Genomic DNA, 23,777 nt, shown 5'->3' on the forward strand with positions numbered 1-23,777 from the left:
AGCGAACTGGAGGAAACCTTGTACTCGAGTCAACTAGACATTTACCAGCAAACTCTGTATCGACAAAATAAATCTTGTTCAACACATATTTCACGCTTACGATTGGTGTGTGGTTTGAGGAGCAACGAACCCACACTATCATGACATTGGTACGACTTAGTACCAACATGAAACCCCGCGATAGTCAAGTGCACGCGCACTTAATAGATATTCTATTGGATTTAGGTAATAAATTAAGAGATGATATTCCAATTATAAACTCTTCTTTATTTTTATACGCGAGGAAGGCACGTCTCTACGCAATCATAAGAGATCGACAAGACGCTAAGAAAAAAAAAGCACATCAGCGTCCACCCATGCTAAACAGATAGTTACTATGTTATTCTTCTACATATGTTTATATTAATCTGTATGTTGATCATTTTTGCTGTTATTACTACACACACACACTCATTCCTCCTAATAATCCAACATATTCAAGCTCGTTTTTTTCAAAAATGAGATTTCAAACGAAAAAATTGTATTCCTTATTTTCGGTTTATTTTCATATGTAGAATCACCCCCTGCTCGGTTGTACCACACGTCCTGCCTCACACTATTGTACAATCAGTCCGAATACTGAATTTGAACCTAGCCGAATCTTGCCCGCTGACGTTCAGAAATTATTGCTACCAAGCTCTCTTCAGACCTCGTTATTAAAATCCGAAATTTCTCGTCGCGATCGAAGTTTGCAATACATCATAAACCAACGTACAGATCAGGTTCCCTCTACTACGCAGCTCACGAAATCGAAGCGAGATATTCGCGTCATACATCATGTGGATTTGCTTCTTTTTCACGCCGGATTTGTTCCCGGAGAAAATGTAATAGAAGAGCACGTGTCAGCGCCTGGCGTTGACTCTTGCATAAGAGAAAACTTTTGTCGATGAAACAATAGGCCTGGTTCGATGATGTACGACCGCGAACAATGTGCCATATTTCGTGGTAAGTTTCTGGGAGCGATATCTCGTATTCTTTTGGGGTCGTAAGGTATTTTGTCTGGAAATTTGTTCATTTGTCGTTCGCAAGATCAACCTTTGGAACGTAACACAGTATGTGACAAAAGTTCCCCGATTCTGTGTTTAATAATCTATTATGGCGGAATGGAAGGAATCGAATATAGGAATTTTTTCAATCAGAATCCTGGAACTTTTGCTACATACAGTAATTCCATCAGTTATTATTATTTTCTTCCTTTAGTGTATTATTATATTAGGTTGCAGTATAAGTTCTGTCCACCACTTCGTTCGCATATCAGTGTTACGTACGCAGACTAGCCGACACGGCGGCGCCGAGCATCCGCCTAGGGCTCACCCCCTCGAGATAAAATAAACGAACGCGTTTCGTTCCCATCGGAAAACTAGGGCCCCCCCTACCAAAAAAATACAGATTTTTGGGTATATAAGGGCATGGTTTCCGATGCTCGGGGGCAGAGTCACTCTGACCTTTAAAGTAGAGCAGTATTCGTATAGTCGCCGTTTGACACAAGCTGAATTCCCTTTCAAGCAACTGAGTATAATACTTATCTCGTAAGTGTCAACTAGACATACTTGTCTACGACGTCCCCGCGTACTCGCCGTATAAAGTCGAGAAGGAAGATTCTTGCTCAGCCAAGAATCAACCAGTATACTTTATCTTTAGACCACAGTAAACTTTTGTAAACTCAATTATTATTATTAGAATATAGTTACTGTAGAATTACTTCAGCCTATATTCAATTAACCATCTCCTTGTAACATTAGTAACGCACTGTCCTCACAACCACCCAACATTTCCATCCTTCGGAAAACGACGTAGTAACCACATACATCGAAGTTTCCAATCCTATCGGACCTGTTGAAGTACGACGTATTAACCACATACGGTGAACGTTCCGACCGGTCCATCACAAGCCTTGTCAACAACATGTTAATCATACACGTTGAACGTCCAAACCTTTCTATCCTTCGGAGAACGACGTAGTAACCACATGCGTCGAAGTTTCTAATCCTATCGGACTTGTTGGAGTATGACGTATTAACCACATACATTGAATGTTCCGACCGGTCCAGCACAAACCTCTTGTCGTCAACGTATACGTTTAAACTCCAAACCTTTCCGTCTTTCGAAGAACGACGTAGTAACCACATGCGTCGAAGTTTCCAATCCTATCGGACCTGTTGAAGTACGACGTATTAACCACATACATTGAATGTTCCGACCAGTCCATCACAAGCCTTGTCAACAACGTGTTAACCATACACGTTGAACGTCCGAACCTTTCCATCCTTCGGAGAACGACGTAGTAACCACATGCATACGTCGAAGGTTCCAATCCTATCGGACTTGTTGGAGTACGACGTATTAACCACATACGTTGAACGTTCCGACCGGTCCACCAACCCAAACCAATATTACGCTCCGTGTGAGGACACAAGCGTAACTCGTAACATTACAAAGAGATGAACTGGAACGAAGAGAAATTTTTATCTCCTCAAAAGAAGATTATTTTTGGATAAAATTTATATCAACATTTCAAGAACATAGTTAAAAATTCAACACGTGTGTTGGCAGTGTGCAATTTAAACACGGAGAGCAAACGTGAAAAAGCGTAACTCGTAACATTACAAAGAGATGAACTGGAATGAAGAGAAATTTTTATCTCCTCAAAAGAAGATTATTTTTGGATAAAATTTATATCAACATTTCAAGAATATAGTTAAAAATTCAACACGTGTGTTGGCAGTGTGCAATTTAAACACGGAGAGCAAACGTGAAAGAAACACGAAACAAAACCTTGGGGAAATTTACACCAAGTTCCTTCGTCAAATTGATATATCGATACGAACTTCTCCCATGCATTTATTAAAGTGCAACGTACCATTTTTATTCTGAATAATTTCCTAGTATTTTTTTTTTCCTTTTTTTCATTTTCTCTCGTTGGTGTATTGTTCAGAAACGTGCAGTCGATGCGATGAAAAATCTATTCGATTTTTATTAAACGTTGCTGTACATACAAAACAGCTGCAATCTACCATTTTTTTCCTTTCCGTCAGAACAAACTACGATCGAATTTTCACGGTTGTCGAACAAAAATGTCGAAACGATCTCTCCAAGGTAAACACGATACAAGCACACTTTACCAGCGATAAAATTGAAGAAAAAAAAAGACGTGTATTTTCGAAAACTCTGTAAACTGTTTCCCCTTTTGTCACGAATCTCGAAAACCAAAGCTACATTTAGCGATATGTGATCAATCGAAGCTTTTCGTTTCTGTCGTTTGTCAATTTAACTTACACTAGAGAGTGCACCAAAATTTGTCGCTTTGAAAAAATCTGTCGAAAGTTACATTACGTTTATTTAAAACTTTTTAGAAAATTCTGGTCTAAATTGGATGTTTCTTTGGAAAGGGATTACGAGAATTAATTTTAACAGTGAGATATGTATATTTGCGTTCTACCTTGCCACGTGTTAATGTGACAGTGCCACTGTGCTTACCAAGACGTTTATTTTATTTACCAGAGGAGCTGCAATGAAATTCATCTCATGCTCACGGAGAATCTAGCTACACGTTTAAAAAATACAACACCGAGTTACCTGATGTATAAAGAAACTCTTCTCCATACGGGAATAGAAGAAAGTCACCTTTGAAATATTTAAACTAACCTCAGAATTATGATGGAAGATAGAAATGTGTTATTTTATAATTTCCGGTATTTTAAAGATTGTTGCTGAGTGGCGAATTTAAACAAACGTTTAGTAAAGTTAAGAAGGAAAAATATGAAAAGTATAACAAATGACGTATCTTAAAGATATGGTTACAGAACTCCTCGCTGAATTTTTCGATTAAAAAAAATTAAAATACTTCGGTAGAACGTCTATGAAACTCCATAAAAATAAATTCATTCCAAATGAAATTATTTACATTTGCTGAATTGCGCATGTTTCGTATGAACAATTACGAGAAAAAGCCATGCGTGGAAAATGTATTATTTGTTCCAATTACCAACAAAACTACTCCCATTTTATAAAAAGAAAAAAAGAGAATAAACGTTGAAACATTGCAACGGAATTACCTTGCACAAAATAACAACCTGTAAAAAATAAAAAAAATAAAAACAGTCGCTGGCTCTCCGGAAATTTCGAGCGCAGAAAAAAAAAACTGTAAAAAGCGCCGCAAGTACACACGTCTCCGCCTCGAACAGCCGAAAGATCGCTATCGATCGTCGAGGAAGGAAAGAAGAAAAACAAGCTGCCGTGCATTACGAGGCAGCATCGTATATGCCCGACCCACAGGGAGGAAAAGTACGAAAGAATGAGAGACAGAAGAAAGAGGACACAGACAGAGAGAAAAGAGAGAGATGTCTTCAGAGAGAGAGAGAGAGAGACAACGTTTTCAGAGTGAAAAAGTGAATCAGAGAAGTAAATGAGTGAGAGAGAGAGAGAGAGAAATTATGTCTTCAGAGTGAAAGAGTGAATGAGTGAAGAGAGAGAAACGCAACGTTTTCAGAGTGAAAAAGTGAATCAGAGAAGTGAATGAGTGAGAGAGAGAGAGAGAAATTATGTCTTCAGAGTGAAAGAGTGAATGAGTGAAGAGAGAGAAACGATGTCTTCGGAGCGAAAGAGCGAATGAGAGAAAAGAGAGAGAGAAACTGTCTTGAGAGTGAAAGAGTGAATGAGAGAAGAGAGAAGCGATGTCTTCAGAGAGAAAGGGTGAATGGAAAAAGAGAGGAAAAATGTCTTCAGGGATAAAGAGTGAATGAGAGAGAAGAACTTCTTACTCGCCGCAGCGAGGAAAGTGGACATGTGTAAGAAAGTGCATCAGTCTGATGCGGCAAGACTCGCGTTATACGAACGTCCTGACGTGAGTAATCGAGTCGCGCAGCTGCTTTTACCGGAATCCGCCAACGCCAAGCAGTCTGGCCGCATCTCGAGCAACTTGGTCCAGAGCCTTCGTGGCATCCGGTTTGAGCCGCGCGAGCGTATGTCACGATGGCCGGTGCAGTGAACATTCGATTTCGTAACGAAGGGGATGAAACACGCGGAGAGAGAGAGAGAGGAACGACCAGGCGAAATGATTTTGTTCGCTTTGAACGCCTTGTTACTCCCATTTCTGTTTCTAACTCGGGTAAACCATGGAACGAGATCGAAGGAATGGAACGGAATTGTCAAATAACTTCCTGTTTGGAAATGTTCAGATATACAGGTAAAATTGGTAGACGAGAAATTTGCTGAGATTTTTAGAAGTATACAGAGATTGGATTTGTAATTCCTTTTTTTTTTATTTTTAGGGATTACCGAAATTTTGAAATTTGTGAGAGAATCGATTAATTTGATAGGTCACTGTTGCATATATTAGAATATTTAACCCTTAACTGCAAATCACTCGCCTCATAGACGACGCTAAATTTTTATTTCACAATCAAGCGTGCAGAGAATTTTTCAATTTAATTGATAGATGATACAAACTTCCATAAAAGAAAAATCATATATCGATATTAAAAAGTGTATCGTTAAATAAAATAGGTGATTTGATAAATAAAATTGTCAAGTAGTCTAATCTCAGTTGATGTTTCAAAGGTAATTACCTACAGTTAACGGTTAACTTCTACTCTTAGGCAATAAATTTCTATTCTCAAGTGCTCCAACGTTATAATCAACACCGAATCGAAAAGCTCTCGTTAACACTTGGACAGAAATGAGATTAATCTGGAAACTCGTACACCGCACACAATATCAAAGATTCCGGTGCGGTAACGAACACTGATGGCTCTAAAACTCACGGGACCACATATCGACCACTTCGAATTCGTGAACACCATCGACCATGAAACTCACGGGACCTGACATCGACAACTTTGAATTCGTGAATACCGTCTATTATGGGACCCGTGAGACCTGACATCGAGGACAACCGAATTCGTGAATACCAACGAGTTGGGGACTCACGAGACCAGATACCGAACGATTCTACACTCGTAAAAGTCGACATTAACGTCCCTCTACGCGTGAATTTTCGCACGAACGACTCTGAATTCGTGAGGGTAGACTCAATAATTTGGAACTCTGCAGAAACTCGCATTTTATCGTTCCTGAAAATCGTGTGTTTCGTGAAACTTCGTAGATTCCCAGAATGACAAATTAGATTATATTAATTTCTTCTCAAATTTAGAATTTTTATAAAATATTTTAAAGCATTCACAGCGTCTATTTATTCTCTGTATCTTTAAATACTAGAGTTCTACACACCTCGAACTTTTCATCTACAAAAAGCAAAAATTCTGAAAGTTCCAAAAGAGGAGAGAGCGTTGAACGATGTTTGGCAAGATCGTGGGTGTAATACATCTCGACGGTGTAAATCAACCCTTAAACAGCACCGGTTAATATTTGCCAAGACGGTGAAGTGTAACTAGGGACTTGTGTAAATTGAGCGTAAGGATGAAACGTATCTTGATCCCCTCGAGATTGAGCGGTAACATACGATACGCATTCTTAGGCGACCGCCAGAAGTGAAAAGATTAATGAACAAGCATGAATGGAAAAGAAACGCTCGAAATGCTTTGACGTGGTTTTACGGGGTTGCGCAGCGTGAGAATTCGTTCTGCTCGTGGATTCTTCACGGATTCTGATTGCCAAAAAAGCTGACACGGTGTTTCTTCTTCGATCACAGCGTGATCGTGAAATCATCGAATGATAGTTCAAACCCTTGTTCAAAGACTTTGCAAAAGAAATACGAAAAAACTGCGTGTAAAATTGCTTCGTAATTATTTCTCAACGAAAACAATTTCATCGAAATAATTCATTTACTCTTGTTCGTTACTCTTAATGAATTATTTTAACGCGAAAATTACAAAACACAATGAAACAGTAAGAATTGCAATACTTTCGTTATAAAAAGCCACGCCTTTTTGTGTCGATTCAATTGTCATTCCAACGAAGTAGCAAAATTAAAGCAGAAGAAGCAATCTATTTACACCCTTACATTAATTCCGATCTACGATTATCAATTAATATAGACACTTGGATGTCGATAAATTCTACAAATGAAATATCTACTGATGAGAGTGCGACTTACTTTTCTTGCCACTTTTTCTGTCGTTCCTTATCCTTTTTTTTCCGTTTCGGTTTCAAGGCCGGGTCGTAAGCGTCTCCCTTCATCTGAAACTTTGCCCTCTGCACAGCCAACGTTTTACCCCTGATTTGCGACTTATCCAAGAGTTTTAACGCCAAATCCACCGATTCGACCTGAATGGGAAGAAAAAGAAGAAGAAAAAATGTGAAGAAACAAAAAGTTAATTAAATGCAAGAGACAGTAGGTCGAAAGAAACGCGGTACATAGAGGCGACCGATGTGTCCTTCCCTACAGCGCGTCGTTTCAAAGGAAAAATATATCTTCGAATCCCCTTCATCCCCGTCATCTCGTTCGTTCAATTTCACCCTCAACCTTATACTTCTATACCTCTAAAACTAATAAACACACAAATATCCTTCAGCTGTTTCGCCCCAATTAATCATCTTATCGTATCATTCGTTAATTCATTTCTTGAGATACATTACCTTCCAGTTTCTTTCGCTATCGTACACTTTTTGTACTCTTCACGGCGATATGCTGAGCGAGCCACGTAAATCGGGCCACCTAATTATCTTCTACAGCCATGGTGGTACGAGAAAACTTAAATGGTTTCAAAAGGTAAATCAGATGGAAGGAAAATTTGAAAATCCGAGAAAAAAATTTTAGAGACCTTGAAAAGAAGATTGCATTTATGAGACAATTTCTCTCCCATCTCGTTCACACTTTGAAATTATTCGAATCACATTTTTTCGTACGTCATAACTGGAGCAGATAATTAGGTTACCTGTTTTACCTGGTCCAGCTTGCACATCACTCCTAAAAATTGATTTCCTCCATCGCCATGCTGCAATTCTATTTATCGAGCCCCTCACCGACATCTGGTTACTCAACACGAAATTTCGCATTTAATTGAAAATTTCAAGTTTCAACGAAACACACGCAGAAGGAATGACTTTTTTCCCCCCCTAACCGAGGTACTTCGAATCTCGTGTAAAGTGGCAATCGACAACGGCAAAAACATCTGCGAGACGGCATCGCCATCAATTTACACTCCACCATATTAATTAATTCGTCCTCGCCGCTTACAAATAAATCAACGTTGACTTTCAAACGACTGCGATGACTTATGAAATGAGAACACGAAGGGGGAACGATACGGTTTTTGCAGGGGCATATACCATCGGTAATTAACGTGCAACGCGAAAGAAAGGAGGCAGTAGTCGCTTAACGCCATGAAGTTCACGCGTATTCCATCAAACGGAAGGTCTGAAGATTCGGTAACTTACTCGAACACATGCATAAAAAAAAAAACGAAGAAGAAGAAAAAAGCCATTAATGTAATCACTCACGACCTATATTTCATCTTATTAAAACTCTTCGATTCTTCTTCTTCTTCTTTTCTTTATCTCGATAAGATTAAACTTTTTCTCGTCGGATAAAACAGTTTCGTTAAATCAAGTGGGTCGTGCGCGAGGTGAAAGATACATTCGTAACACTGAGAATTTCCATGAATTACAGAGACACAAAAGAAAATAGGACGTAACGTGAAGTGTGAAAGCGACTGGAAACCTTTAACTTAGAAAAAACTACGAGTAATATACCAGCTTCCGATCGTTTCATCGAACTAGACCATCTTCGTCAGAAATAGAAATCACATTTGCAATTATCGAAACACGAAATTCATAGTCACTTTCGACTAGTCAAACGCACGAGAAGTAAGTCTAACTTTCTCGCAAGAGATACGAAAACTTCTTATCAAATGCAACATGAGAGGATGAATATCGCTGAAGAAGAGAAAAACAATTTCAACCAATAAAACTGAACGTCGCTGCGAGTCGTTTCGTTAGAAACAGATCGTATTTATTCAAAACAGAAAAAATACCGTCTATCGCGCGGTGGTAATTGCTCGTAATAGAAAATGAAGTCCGCGCGTTTTACCACGACCGTCATTCGAGCCACGCAAAAATACCAGACATGTACGCACTAGAAATAGCGAATACCAGCTCGTATCGCAGAAACAGCAAGAACCGGTAGTTCTGTCAGATTTATTTTCAAACTGCGCGCCAGTTTCAGCCGCGTTGGGACACTTTTAACCGTGACTTCATATCGTTAACTGACGGGACGAGACTCGCAAAAAGATGACCGTGTCAAATCTCGAACGTGAATTTTCTCCTAGACGCATGTTACAGAAGGACACCAAGCATACACGGTGCTTCGGAAATAGGTGGGCAAACTATGGTGTCGTGTTCTATCCTTTCCTTTCTTTCTTTCTGTTTTCGGTCTTAACCCTTTCGACAGTTTATGTGAGACTCGGGCAGAGCGTGAAATATCTGAGCGTTTAACTCGAGAGAGACTCGGAAAGGGACGAGATGTTATTGTCATAACTATGACGTGTTTTAAATATGAAAAAGATACGCGTAAACTCTAAAAATTTTTTACCGTAATTTAACTATCAAACGTTTGGACAGAAACTGATTTACCTTGAATATCAGGATGACTTGCTCTACTATAATATTTGCTTCCAAAGTGTCGACAATGCGCGTAATTCTACGTGTGACCGTTATTCGTGTAAAATTTCGAGATGAAGAAAAAGGAAGAAATCGTGAAAAGGAAGAGTTTTCGGATCTACGACATATGACCTTCTCTCATCTTTAGAGAGAGTAGAATACGATAGCAAAGTTTGGCCGCTTATTTCTGAAACACCTTGTATATGACCAGGAATAAATCAATCGCTCGCTTATCTGCTGCTATTTTTCCAGCAAGATATCGAATCACTCGATGTGCTCGTTCGTTCATCTTCGGTATCTCGCGTCGAGACGCTTCTGAACGATTTCTTGGTTAGCGAAATATGGGACAGAGATGAGAACGTTATATGACGGATAAAAATATCGCTGTAAATTGAACATGATAATTTCTCGACTGTGAGTGTTTGAGGTTGAGGAACGATTCACGCAGCGCAGAAGCACGCCTAACCTTTTTTCTTCTTTTTTAACGTATCATTGCTACTATCTTCTGGTATACACGTAACTTCGTGTTTCGTAATTTTTATATTCTATACATGGCGAAGATCGAATAAAAAAATCGTAAAGCAATTTAATATTCGCTAGATGTACCCATTCGTGTCTGATATTTTATTCATTCTCGGCTGGGAGAGGAGATCGTCTAATAGTTGTGAGCTGCTCGATGTAAATTTCACGGAGAACTAGTCTTTACGGATGAAACTAAATGTCCCAATCCTGTATGTATTTTAATTTCATTGAATTCAATTAGAGTCAACTGCAAACATTTGCAAATTCTAGCATTCCTCTCGTATCGTGTAATGTGTGTTCTAACTATTTTTCTATGTAAACTAGTTTTCGATTTATTCAGGTAACATCTTCTATCATTCACTGCAATATCGTTCAATCTCTCGTTAAAACCTTGTTACACGATATTACCGAAATCTAGAAGCTAGTACGGTTTTTTGAGTTTTTTTTGACCCGAAGTTTGGATCAGTCTTTGGGGTTATTTTAGTCCGAAGTTTGGGTCAGTCTTGGGGTCTTTTTTGACTGGAAAATTGGGTCAGTCTGTGGATCTTTTTTGACGCGAAGTTTAGATCAGTCTTTGGGTCTTTTTTGACCCGAAGTTTGGGCCAGTCTTTGGGTCTTTTTTGACCCGAAGTTTGGGTCAATCCCTTTGGGGCTTTTTGACCCGAAGTTTGGGTCAGTCTTTGGGTCTTTTTTGACCCGAAGTTTGGGTCAGTCTCTTTGGGCCTTTTTGACCCGAAGTTTGGGTCAGTCTTTGGATCTTTTTTGACCCGAAGTTTGGGTCAATCTTTGGGTCCATTTTACCACGAAATTTGGGTCGGTATTTGGATCTTTTCTGACCCAAAAAAAGTCGAACGAAAGAACGCGCTAAGATATTAACGAACGAAAGCTTGAAATGTTCCTCCGGTAATTTCCTTTCCGTAAAAAGGAAACTATCGGAAAGAAACCTTGGCCGAGAAGACTGGTAAAACGATGGAACGCCAGCTGACTTCTAACGTATCTGGTATTCTCGTGCGTACTTACAACGTGTACCGACAAACAACTGAACTTTCACAATTGACAGGCGACCACGGCTGTGAAGGTACAATTTCTCGGAATCTCCGCTCCGCTAGGATTTCCATGCTTTTTTGGTGAGCCTGTTCATCGCGGAAAGAGTCATACGAACGATATGCCGCGAATAAGAAATAGATAACGTCACCGGCTAATAAACGAGACGCAACATGTACTACCTGAGGCCAACGTACGAGACTCGTTTGTTGATAAGGATCATTTGCAAGAAAAATCAAATTTATGTACAGTCAGAGAAACGATCCAATTAACATGCCTCGGAAAAAATGTTCAGCTAGATGTTTCAATTTCTCTTCAGCTTAATTACTCCACAATTTTCTATCTCTTTTTGTTTCTTCGAAATCTTTATTAGCGAGGAATTTGCGATGGTATCTCATTTCTGTTTACTCTGTATCTTTTTTCAGATACGTGATGAGAAACTGAGTAGTGTGTACAACAATTACACAGGCACAATGCTACCGGCTAAGTATGCAAATTTAGTGGCTCCAAGTTGAACGATGACGTAACGACAGCTGGATAAGTTTCTCTTGTAAAAGAATGACCTAAAAATATGTACTCCGTTGGTTCGTTTATTATAAAATCTTATGAACTGTGCAGGCAAACACTTTGTCAAACTTTGATTTTTTTTTTTTACTTCTGAACGAACGTGGAATCAAAATTCTAGATATTTCACATGTGGACAACTTCTTGTATGATATTTTTTAGTATTTTCTTAAAATGCAAATGCACGTATTGTATTTATTTCACGGAAATTTCACAAAAGTAATTATTCAGTTGAAATCATTTCGAGAATGTTACAATAAAATTTCAACTCTTTGGGATTAATTCAGCGAAATGTTTGCACCATTAGAAACAATTAAAAATAAAAGGCACGCATGTCTCACGCTCGGAAATTATTACACGCGAAAAACAGCCTATAATTAATAAAATTATTACCTCTATTACAACAGAAATCATCGAGGTATTTACTCGTAATATATTATTTTCTAGCGACCTTCGATTCCTAGGAAACAATGCCGGGAATGTGCTTTCCAATCATGCTCAACTAATACCGTTGAACGAATGATTGCTCGTTGGATTTGATCGTGCAACGTAGATAAGTGGATGAGAGAACAATCATATTGATGCCATTGATGTCGATCGCTGAGTTAGAATATCCGTGACGCGAAAATAACAATAACATTACGCAATACTATATTGCGAAACAGTTAACTAAGAGATTACTTCTGCTAACTATTATAGTAATCGCTCCGAAATAATTGGATTAATCGAGCAAATGGTTGCATACAAGAATAGCGACACAAGACTAATTTGCAATACTACCAGACGTAGGATAAAACAGAAAAATCTAAATGTCATGGCACATTTCAATGCCCCAGCAAGCCGCGAATAAAATATGAAAAGATTATCATAAACGAATGTCGCGAATCAAGTAATTCAATTTTTAACGAATCAACAGAAAATGTCAACTAACTCCTCGTAGCTAACCCTAAAATGAATTCATAGAAACCATAAACCAGGCTAGCCTTTGAAACATCCTAATTCCAATTCCCCGATCAAAAATTGACACAAAACCTCCGACAGCCACGCGACCCCAAGTCAAACAGCGGGAGCAAAAATTCTCAATGTAAAAACATTCCGAATATATCAAAAAAAGCACAACGTGAGCCGTCTATAAATATTACAAAAAACCATGTAAAATCCAGCTGAAAACGGCTCGCAGCAATTCGTATCTATTATAAACTATCGGTTCGTTAGTTACGCAGTACCACGGATGATAGGAAGGGTTGATTTATCGGCGCGTACGAAATCCAGAAGCTCCTCTCTCTATCGGTTCGCTACCGTGGACGAATAAAAAAAAAAAACATCAAACCAACGAGACGACGGAACAACAAAACATCGCCGAGCGGAGAGAGAGACCCACCCACCGTTTTATCGTCGTACTTCTGCTCACGCGATGATGTACGGCCGCGGGAAATATAATATCGTGTCGGCAGGGAAAAATCGAAAGCGCTGAATGAACCCACGCACGCGGTTCTAGACCCAGGATCTACCGGCTGCTCCTTTTCTACCTGGAAACTCGTGTTTCTGTTTCTCCCATCGTCCTGGCTCCGTCGTTTTGTTCTCACCTCGCCTAAGTGAACGCGCGAAGCGTACATGCAAGTATCGTTCGACGCCCACAGGACGTTTTATCGTTCCCCCCTCGTCGCTGTTCAAGCGTTAAAGTGGCAGCTATGCCACTATTTTTAGGGTACCGATGGGTTGACACGACCAAAGAGGGAACGTCGCGCGCGCGCGGAGGCTGAACGCGACCCTGAGGCGATCTGTAGACTGTTCACCGGTGAAACGCGGAGTTCATGGGCATAGGTGTGTACTTTTAACTATCGGCTGTTTGCCCACGAAGGTTGCCGTCCCATGGTGAGCACGACCGCCGAGAGTAATTTCAGGAGAAACGCATGACACTCCGCAGGCTGACTGTTCCCGCGAAAATGCGTGTATTCGAAGATACTGATTAAAAGTTTGAGACCAATCTCTGACTAATTCTTCGTAGATCTGAAATTGACGTTGCAACGTGTGATTTTTCGAGATATCTGAGTAATTAAAAATTGTTGACATTGGCAAATTTCTTTTGGAAACTTTTGCACAGCGATAAGAAGCTGTTGGCTGGTAGTGTGTGGTGATAAGATCAGCTGGTGGGCGGTATTAATTTAACGAGAGAACACAGGGATGTAAATAGAATAAGGAGGAAATTTTCGAGTAAGTCTCTTCGATGATCTTTTCTGTTGAAATATGGTAATGTTGGTTACGGCGCGCGCGAGACAAAAAGCACTCGATGTGTACCGAGCGAAACAGTTATTATTCAACGCTGGACTATTTAAAGTGTACCGTGTAAGAATAAAATCAACTGTTTGACGATAGTCAAATCATCTGGTGCATTTTGGCGACAGCGATATTTTATTTGCGAAGTGCAAATATAGATGTGTAATAAATTGCGCGTCTTGGATGGGTGAATATATACGATCTTCGTAGATGAGCGTTCAGTGTTAAGAGGCGTGTACATACGCCTTTCGTAAATCAGTGACCGTTTTCTAAGAGCGTACACATACGCCTTTCGTAAATCAGTGACCATTTTCTAAGAGCGTACACATACGCCTTTCGTAAATCAGTGACCAGTTTCTAAGAGCGTACACATACGCCCTTCGTAACTAAAGGGTGAAAAATCGAGAATGATAAAAGTTTGTGCAATTTTTAAATAAAGTAATAGGTAAAACGAAGAGTTATAAATAATTCGTTGATGATGCAGTAACAAAGACAACTTTTTTAATTTATTCTGATTTACTGATCATTTCTCGGTGTTTATTTTAACTAACCCGATCGTAACTCATACATATATATTCACCGTCGGTGTGTATTTTCTCTGCAACGAGAAAATAGCATGGAGCATTCCGAAACGAAGGGAAACACCCAATTCTTCTACCTATACTTAGAACGAATTGTACTTTCTAAGTCTATTTCGAGGCTTATCGAGAAACTTAAAGGAATCCAATACCGCTCACGATTTCTCCTATCATTTTTACAATTTCATTTTCAATTACAACACACACACACATATATAACGTATCGATCGGATTCGTCGATAATATTCAGGTAAGCAAATGACGTGTCGCTGAATAAAGAAACAGCGTTTCAAATTTACCGTTAGATTAATTTACTCGTGTCGATGAGTAATCTCGTGAAATTCAACCTGTTGAATTTACCCCAAGTGTAACCAGGTATCAATGAAATCTCTCAAATCCCCCATTGAATTCAAATAAATCTCCATTATAATGTTACCGCGCTCGCCTTTCAAATTGTCTAGTATTGTATGCAAATAACGAGGAACGCGTTTATGTTCTCTGAGTAGTAATACGTCACGTTAACATCACCGGCGCCATTGTAGAACATCTCAGCTGGTATTGTTGTGCGCGATTTATTTAATTCCCGCCCGAGAATACGAGGAGGAGCGTAGAAATCACAGGAAATCGACTTGAGGTCTTTTGAAAATTGTGAAACCACGGAAATATGAAGGAAACGTGGGCGGACACTGTGATTTATCGAAGGGAAGTATTATTTCTTCGTTCGTCGTTTGATTTATTTTCCCGTGAAAACGAAACGATTGGTTTCTTACACGTCTGTTAATGCAAATTCTGAATCGATATACGACACTTGCAATTAGTATTGCTAAACGATAGTTAATATCGACGATTGAATTATAGCAAGTATTTATTCGTGAATAAGTAGGAGTAAATGTTTTAACGACACTGATCTATCTGCTACTAAATGAAATTATGATGCTGGTAATTGCTGGATCGTATATCTTGTGACTCTGTAAATTGATCAGCATTTAAGTATTAACTCGATAAAATTTTAATATTTTTCTTAAGAATGTCGAACGATTTTTTTTCTCTCGCACTTATATGTTGCAAATTCAACCTAATGCAATTTTTATTTAGTTCATTGATAATTACGTTCATTTTAATAATTTTCTAAATTTTTACAGACTCACGAGACTCAAAGTAAAAATAAAATTTTAATATTTCTCCTATGAATGTGGAACGATTCTTTTTCTTTTCGATTTAATTTCACTGATAGTAACGTTCATTCTAATCATTTTCTATACAACAATTCTACAATCTCACCGTCTTGCACAACATTCTCATCGCATAAACTGCGCTCTACGCGCGTAAATTCGCACACGCGTCGAGCAATAAAAAAACAGTAATTTCAACACGCATCAGTCGCGGGTTATTTTCGATTCAAATGACAACACATCCGAATTTACGCCTGCCGGGTTTGACGTTTATGTAGCTGTTCTGTTTGCGAAATTCTTGTGTCCACCGTCAAATCAATATCGCAGATACCCGACCCTTCGAACAATACTTTCATCAGAAATTCTATTCGCGTTCAGAATTCGTCATCGCCGCACGATGTGAGATGACAAGCGTAATTTCGTTTCTTTCCCCATCGAAATCGAACAGAAACGCAAAAAAATAAAGAATCGTAATTTTTAAGCAGAAAGAACGTTTACACCGCGTCTGTAAACAAATTTACGATCCTCGAGATCGCTGATTATTCCGATGAAGAATTACGATCGTTGGAAACGAGGTTTCCTTTTTTTCGCAGTGTTTATGCGAAACAAATATTTGCTCCATTGTGTGTTTCCCGAGGCTCGAGGAACTTTTTCAAACTCGAGATATTTGCAGGCAACTTTCATACCGAACTTTTGGATTTCTCTGTAAAAAAACCTTTCAACTTCTGCGATTCTCGTTTATGAGTAACAGTTTCGTGTTAAGCGATAAACCTTTGTGAGGAAGATTTGTCACCTAATGAAAATACTAGGAGTATCATTGTGAAATATTACTCGATCATCTTTCACAGTTAACTTCGACTTAAATTCTTCGAAATAAGAGCAGGACGCGTCGCACGATGAATTTTCTTCTTCGTCGATCAATTTTCTTCTTCGTTCTTTCTTCCTCAATTTACAACGAGCTAGATCAAATCTCGGTGAAAATTTGAAAAATTATCAACGAACGGTAAAGGCATTTTCCTTTTTGAAATTAATGGTCAAGAAGAATTACCGCTTGACGTGAATTTTTAAAATAATATTTTCAAAAATATAAAAATTGAAATATGCTACTTTTAAAAATAGAAGAAATTAAAATGTAACATTTCTAAAATTGGAAGAAATTAAAATTAATATTTTCCAAAAATATTTGCAGAAAAGTTGATAAAGAATGTTTTGTTAGGAAAATTGATACTGTAAAATTAGATAAAATACATTCATCGTAAAACTCATCGTTGCTGAGATATTCAACTTTGTTCATCCTGTCACTTTCATCATGGAACACGTATTTCTATGAAAAATATCGTGCACCGAGAAACACCACAAAATATTATGCAACAGATTACTGCAGCGCGTGCTGAAATAGACTCGAGACGATAAGACATACAGAGGATTCAACGGTTCACAAATTACAACGTTGTAGATGCATATGGTCGACACTTTGAGCATGTTTCATAATGAAAGTAATAGGATGCGCAAAGTTGAATATCTGAGTTTTAAGATAAACGTAACCTTAACACATTTATACTCGGAATTTCCTACCTATACTTCTCTTTATCTAATTTCGCCACAAAAATTTAGAAAAAATTTTGTTTAGCTACTTTCTATTGCCGTCGTTGTTAAGTTTTCTTGCAGCCATAAAACATTTCTAAATAATATCTTCTGCAAGTATACAACTTTTGAAATAATGGAACAAGCTTGCTAACTTTAGAAGAAGAAGAAAGAATCCGTACAGTGGAATGAAAAAATTCTACGAATCAATGTCAAACAAGTCTTACAAGTAACTAAATAGACAGTAATTGCCTTGCTTGGCACACGATGCTTTAGCATCGTCAAGTATGAACACATGTGACATGGTAAACAGGATTTTCTGTTGGTCGTGGAAGATTAAGTAGGTGTATGACGCGTACATATTGCAAAGGTATGCAAAGACCATCGACGACAATTAAAACAATCAATTATAATGAAAGGGAGGAAGAAAACAACGATATTTCTTTCCAATGTTTCCCCGGCAAATATTGAACAAATGTTTCGTTACTTTCTACAGTTTACCGTGTCGCAACTGTTGTGTTTGCAGTTAATTGACAGTCTTCTTTGCGTCGTGACGACACTCATCAAACAGCGAAGCTTTCGTAATTACGCAAATGACGACAACACGGCAATTCGCAGGGCAGAACAATTGACCTGAGGACGTCATATCTAGAAAGTGCAAATGTCGTGAACCGAGCAACGCGGATTTTGCCAGCGTTCGAATCGTCTAAGTTAGCATGAGTTCAGGCACAAATGACAGTAAAACGTGGAAAAATTTGTTATCTATATTATACACTTTTCTGTTAACCTTTTCAATTTAAGTGTCAGTATATATTTTTCACCGAATGCTGACGTTTGTATTGCTTTTTCAAGATTGAAAAAATTTAACCTATTAACTCTGGAGAAGACGAGTTAATTCGTCATTGGTTCCCCAATCCTTAGAATACAATAGTTTACTTTGCTGTAGCTCAACGACGGATTTAACCGTGAGAGGTGGGATCGCAGAAAAGAAACACATTGGCAGACTTCCTCTGTAATATATAAAATTTTATACGAGAACTATTTATACCGCGACACAACGTGGACGCGCGTGGAGAACAATTGAGAAGCGGCAGCTTACTAGTGACGTGCGCACACATTGAAGCCCCGTATCGCAATCGGGTCCCATTTCCAACATACTTATTGAAAAATGATTAATTTTTCATTGTGAGGTGAACCCAGTTAACAGGTTAATTTGCATAATGCATCTTCTCAGAGTGAAATAATCTTCCGAAGAATCCTCTTATCTAAAAATGCCTCCTTAACGAAAAGAGAACTTTCGCGTGATTAAAATTACTGTACAACAGAATCTAAAAAACAATTTCAAATCAAGATTTGACTGCAAAAATCTAAATGCGAATTTTTCGTCAAAATAAATCTATCCACACTTTTCCACCCGCATTTTTCAAGAAACCAGAAACCAAAAACACCGTAAACACAGCAACACGTAACCGTGAACATCGAGAAACGGAAATTTGTAACGGGCAAACGTCTCGATTCACAAACGCGCGCTTTAATTTCGCTTCTATAAAATTAATCAGCTGTAAAGGATAGGCAAACTGTTTAGCACGATTGGATCGTACCCGGCGCACGTTGATCAAATAAATCCTCCGTTCGCCGGAACGAGTCGAGTATTTTACACCGTAAATTTGGCGAAAGTATAAAAAGTAGGCACACTGACGAACGAGCATATCGGCGTCGTTTAAATATTTATCCCGGTCGTTAAATCGTGACTCGTGGGATGTATCGATTTAATGCATTCATTCATAAATTAAGCTACAGCTACTATCGAAGGAGGCTCGGCCCGCGTGTTTGCGTGAAAATAAGTTATACCTCAACATTGACAAACCGCCGGAGATAGACATTTGTTGTTAAACTGGTTTGTACACCTCAGGTTCCGCTCGAAACAACATTTACGTCGGGAATTAAAATCGAAATGACCGACGATGATTTATTTAGTTACAAGATTGATAATAAGATTTATGGGAAACAGGTCGGAATTTACTGTTCCTGGCTCGTGATTTAGAAACAACACGTGCATTAGCAGATACCGTTGTGTATCACCGGTTTTTACATCTTAATCGTCAAAAATTAAGCAATATTTCTCTTACCAGAATTGTGATATAAATTTAACGTTCGAAGATTTTCAGCATTTATCGGGAGATACTAAACTCTGTTCTAGATGTTAAAACAGTCGAATTGTCGAATTGTGAGATACAAACTAACGAATACTTAATAAAGTTGATGGAAACCAGTGTCGTGTTTAATTTAGTTAATTTATTGTCTGCGGTGAACGAGAAAGCAATATTAAACACGGTCAATTACAATAATAAGTTCAACGATAAAATTACCAAACAGATTTGCATATGTTTCCCTTATCAAAAATATCAGAAGACAATTATTTATGCTAATTGCGTTATATTTGATTACAAATTAAAAACAAATACTGAAATTAAATCGAAACGAATTCTACGATCAAAAATATTCTCTCCTTTAGACTGTATACTAAGTTAATTAATTTTAATTGACAGAAATTAACGAACATCTATATTCAACGATGAAACTCTACGAACGTGGGGAAGTGTACAGAGCACTATCGCTGAAAGCCGATTCGAAATCACGACAGGGGGTAGAATTTCACGTAGCGTGCGCTGGAAATTCGTAAGACACTTGCGGATTGATGGAACAGCCTGCCTTTTGATGCTTATTATGCAGGCCAGTTTTAGAGCTCGACATTTATAGGTTAACGATCGACTGGCATCTGCCCGATTATCGACCTCGGATACTATTCCTATTTGTTACCATAAACATCGAAAATCTATAAGGAAGCAGCCTGAACAGTTGACCCGCTTTTGTCGTCGATGCCGCAAACCGAAGCGAAACTGGGGCTCTACCAATCCTGAAAGCAACGATATTTCCGCGAAAGCCGCACCGGTTTGTCGATCCTGCTAATGATGAAAAATAAATAATAGGCGAAAGATCACGACACAGCAAGAAAACAATGAATACATTAGCTTCTGGTTACACTGCTTTTCTGAACAATAACTCGCAAACAGCCGGTATATCTTTTCAACGATAGAAAGTAAACAGGGAACGTGGTATGAATAGCATGTATAGAAATACGCTAGAAATTTCATGAAACAGCTTTCCAATTAAAGAAATACAAGAAATTAGTACATTATTCTTTTCTCTTCTTCAACACCGGCACTCGTTTCCTTTAATTTCGTAGCGTACGATATATCCGGTGTGGAAATTAATTCGGCACCTTTTCTTGCAAACTTTAATTCATAGAAAATCGAACAACTTTAATGCTTAAAATAATCTCCATTGTTTTGAACGATCATTTCTACATTTATCAGAAAATTAAAGAAGTATGTCAATTTCTGAGTCGATAAGTGTGTCATAGTTTCAGGGCGATTTTCTTCATCCCTTCACTATGCATGATTGCCGATATATTTTTCCGAGAACTACTGTATACCAAGGTTTCATCGGATTGTAATTTCGAGAAGTTCCCTTTAGACCATTATAACCCTAACTACACAATCTCTGAGCAATCAACACCTACCCAGAAAGAAACAAACATCCTTCCAATTCAAATGTCTAACTTGCACGGAAGATTCTCCACGAGACATGTCTATCATTTCGACGGATTTGAAAACTGAAAAGGCAACGTGTAGAGGTGTAATTTAATTTGATGCACGTGATACAAAACGCAAGTAGGCATGTAAACCTTGCACACGGCTTGATCCACGGGATCTTAGACCTAGATCTCATAATTGGACCACCCAGCGCACTTCCCGCGGTCATTCCACACACTTACTTACATTATATCAATTGGTGGCTCGCGTTCAATTACATGCACTCGCTGGCTCTCGTGCACCACTCTATGCATCTCGCATAATGCACGAGACACACGCTCGCGATTTCCATGGGCTGTTCGAAGCCACTGGTGCAGTCACGATAATGACAAAGAAGTAATGAGCGAAAATTGAGGAGCAATCGCGCGCAGGGACTCTAGGGCTCTTAGGTTTCCCCATTTACAGGGGATACTAATCGAATCTTAATGACGCTCCCAAGATCGGTGAATCCTGCGGTGGCGATCTCGATGCACGGAATTGGACGAGAAAAAGCCAGTTATAATGAGTATACGTGAGGAAAGTTCGTGACACACGCTGGATAGGGGAAAAAGTGAAATTTTCAATGCTCTGGTATGTGGTATTAAATGAGACATTGCCCCCTTTATTTGAATTTAATTGAGGATGTGATTTTTGCAGAGTTCGTGAGCAGGAAATTGAAGTGTGATGAATCAAACTTTTGGGAAGTGAATTTTGAATGCTACAGAAAATGATAATAAACGAGATGTTACCCCTTTGTTTCATTTTAATCGAGGATGTGATTTTTGCAGTCTATGAAATAGGAAATTTATATATTAATTTGGCATGGAGTTTTGGTACAAAATAAAAAGGAGTGTTTATATACTATTAACAGGTATAAAAAATACTATTTCCCAAATTATTTACTGACCTATACGATCCAAATCGAAAGTCTACTAAATTTAATCATTAATGTCCCTACTATTACAAAACTAGTTCGTTCATCATCTACCTATTAACATTCTTTCAAAAATCCAACTCTAAAAATGTACTCGTCACAAGTTACTTTACATTTCCTCATAAGTTCTACATTTTACATTTTTAATCATTTATATTTCCAATTAATTTTACATTTCCTTACACCCTACTCCACCCGCAAAACACACTTACTGCCGTAGAAACAAACAAAAAAGTCAAAATACAATTTATTAATCTAAAACGTGATACAGAATGTCTCAAGTCGCTTACAAAGGAGGAGGAGCACTTCATGCAACAAGTCCAAAACACTGCTTAAAACCCAACGACCGTACCCATAAATAACGCCGCTAAATCGAGCTGCAACACCCTAAACCGTTTCGCCGTATGAAAAAGGACGATTCTTAGAAATCCATAGTTCGCAGCTGCAATCGTTTCGGTAAACAAAAGCGAGAAAAAGAGAGAGAGAAACGAGGAAGATGGATAAGAAGGAATGAAACAAAGGAAGCAACATAGGGAGCCTCGATTCTTATGCACGCCGTGGAAGATAGCAAAATCGTGTAAGTTACGGGCTACTCCAAACAGAGCCATGAAGGATCCCTACCATGTTCGCCATGCAACACGGTGGTGCAGCGTAAATTCAGCCGGTTGAAGTTTACCGTCTTTTACATCTGCGTGCATAAATGTGCACAGTTTTAGCCTGTCTCCTGCTCGAGTAAATTATTACTAAAGCTTGATTTACTCGCTGGTCGGGACATTAATCGGAACTTTTCGCCTGGAATTTTCAACACAACTCAGATACTCTGTTTCGACGCCGAAATTGAAATAAATGTTCCAAGTATCGTGAAATTACACACAACGAGGAGTATGTTAACTTTCGATTGTTTAATGCTTTAATTTACAGCCTTGCTATATTTCTACTAGTGTATTTGTCAATATTTTATGTCAGGATCGACAGAATTTGGTGTGCAAAATTTAGGCTCGCATTGGAGATTTTACTTTTCTCTTCAAAACAAAACTTCGAGTTTTCAAAAGTTTCACTGAAAAGTGTGCTGAAATTGCTGATCGATCGAATCAAAAAATTCTGGGAGTGCAAAAGGTTAATTACCATTAAAACGAAGAATAAATATTTCTGATCGTGAAACGAATAATCATTAAAAAATCGTAAATGACAGAATTTACCGGGGAGAGAAAAGGAGTTTCTCTAAACGAGACATTCGGTGGCTCTATTGGAATTTCTAGTGTCAAGATTACCACGTCAAGTATAGCAAACGCTGCGGTGCAAGGATGCACCGTCCATCTAGATGCAAACATAGGCGGTGCAACGTAAGTAAAGGTTGCAAAGTGTTAGTTGATTGTTGGGTGGTTGATTCAGCGGCAAGAACAACGATAATCAACTTGCACAGGCTAGAATCCCGTTTTTGCTCCAAGTGCTGTGGCCGCGTAGGCCTGGAAGCCTCTATGCGTGACTTGCAATCTGTCGGGTGGTCAACGAGAGATACGGTTAAGACTGAACAGTGCAAAAAGACTTCTAGTGCTTCTTCGCGATGCTAAGAACTGCTCAATGGACATCATTGACATCGGGAGTAGATTTCTTTGCCAAATGTACTTGAGAATAATTATTACCCACTCAATACTTTCTTGGTATCGAGCCTTTTATAGCCGATGATGTGCAGGGTGTGTCTTTTATTTGTACCGTTCAATTTGTAGTTTTTAACGAAGATAAAAAAACTGATAAGAAAGTGAGCAAAGGAAGTGAGCAATTATTGCTATCTTACACGTAGAATTCGCTTCCTTATCGCCTTCCCCTTATTTTGTATACATTTTTATCCTGAACATAGTAATTGCATTAA

General features: G+C 38.5%; 1 protein-coding gene across 1 annotated transcript in view; it reads right to left on the bottom strand.

Annotated features, from left to right (window-relative positions):
- LOC108573429 (HIV Tat-specific factor 1 homolog) overlaps positions 1–23,777 on the bottom strand; it is a 103,572-nt gene that overhangs the window by 34,575 nt on the left and 45,220 nt on the right. Inside the window, exon 3 of the mRNA XM_017935875.1 lies at positions 7,094–7,263. Coding sequence (XP_017791364.1) covers positions 7,094–7,263 — 170 coding nt within the window. The remainder of the gene's footprint in view (positions 1–7,093; positions 7,264–23,777) is intronic.

Source organism: Habropoda laboriosa, unplaced genomic scaffold (genome assembly GCF_001263275.1).
Source record: "Habropoda laboriosa isolate 0110345459 unplaced genomic scaffold, ASM126327v1 scaffold92, whole genome shotgun sequence".
Classification (NCBI taxonomy): Eukaryota; Metazoa; Arthropoda; class Insecta; order Hymenoptera; family Apidae; genus Habropoda; species Habropoda laboriosa.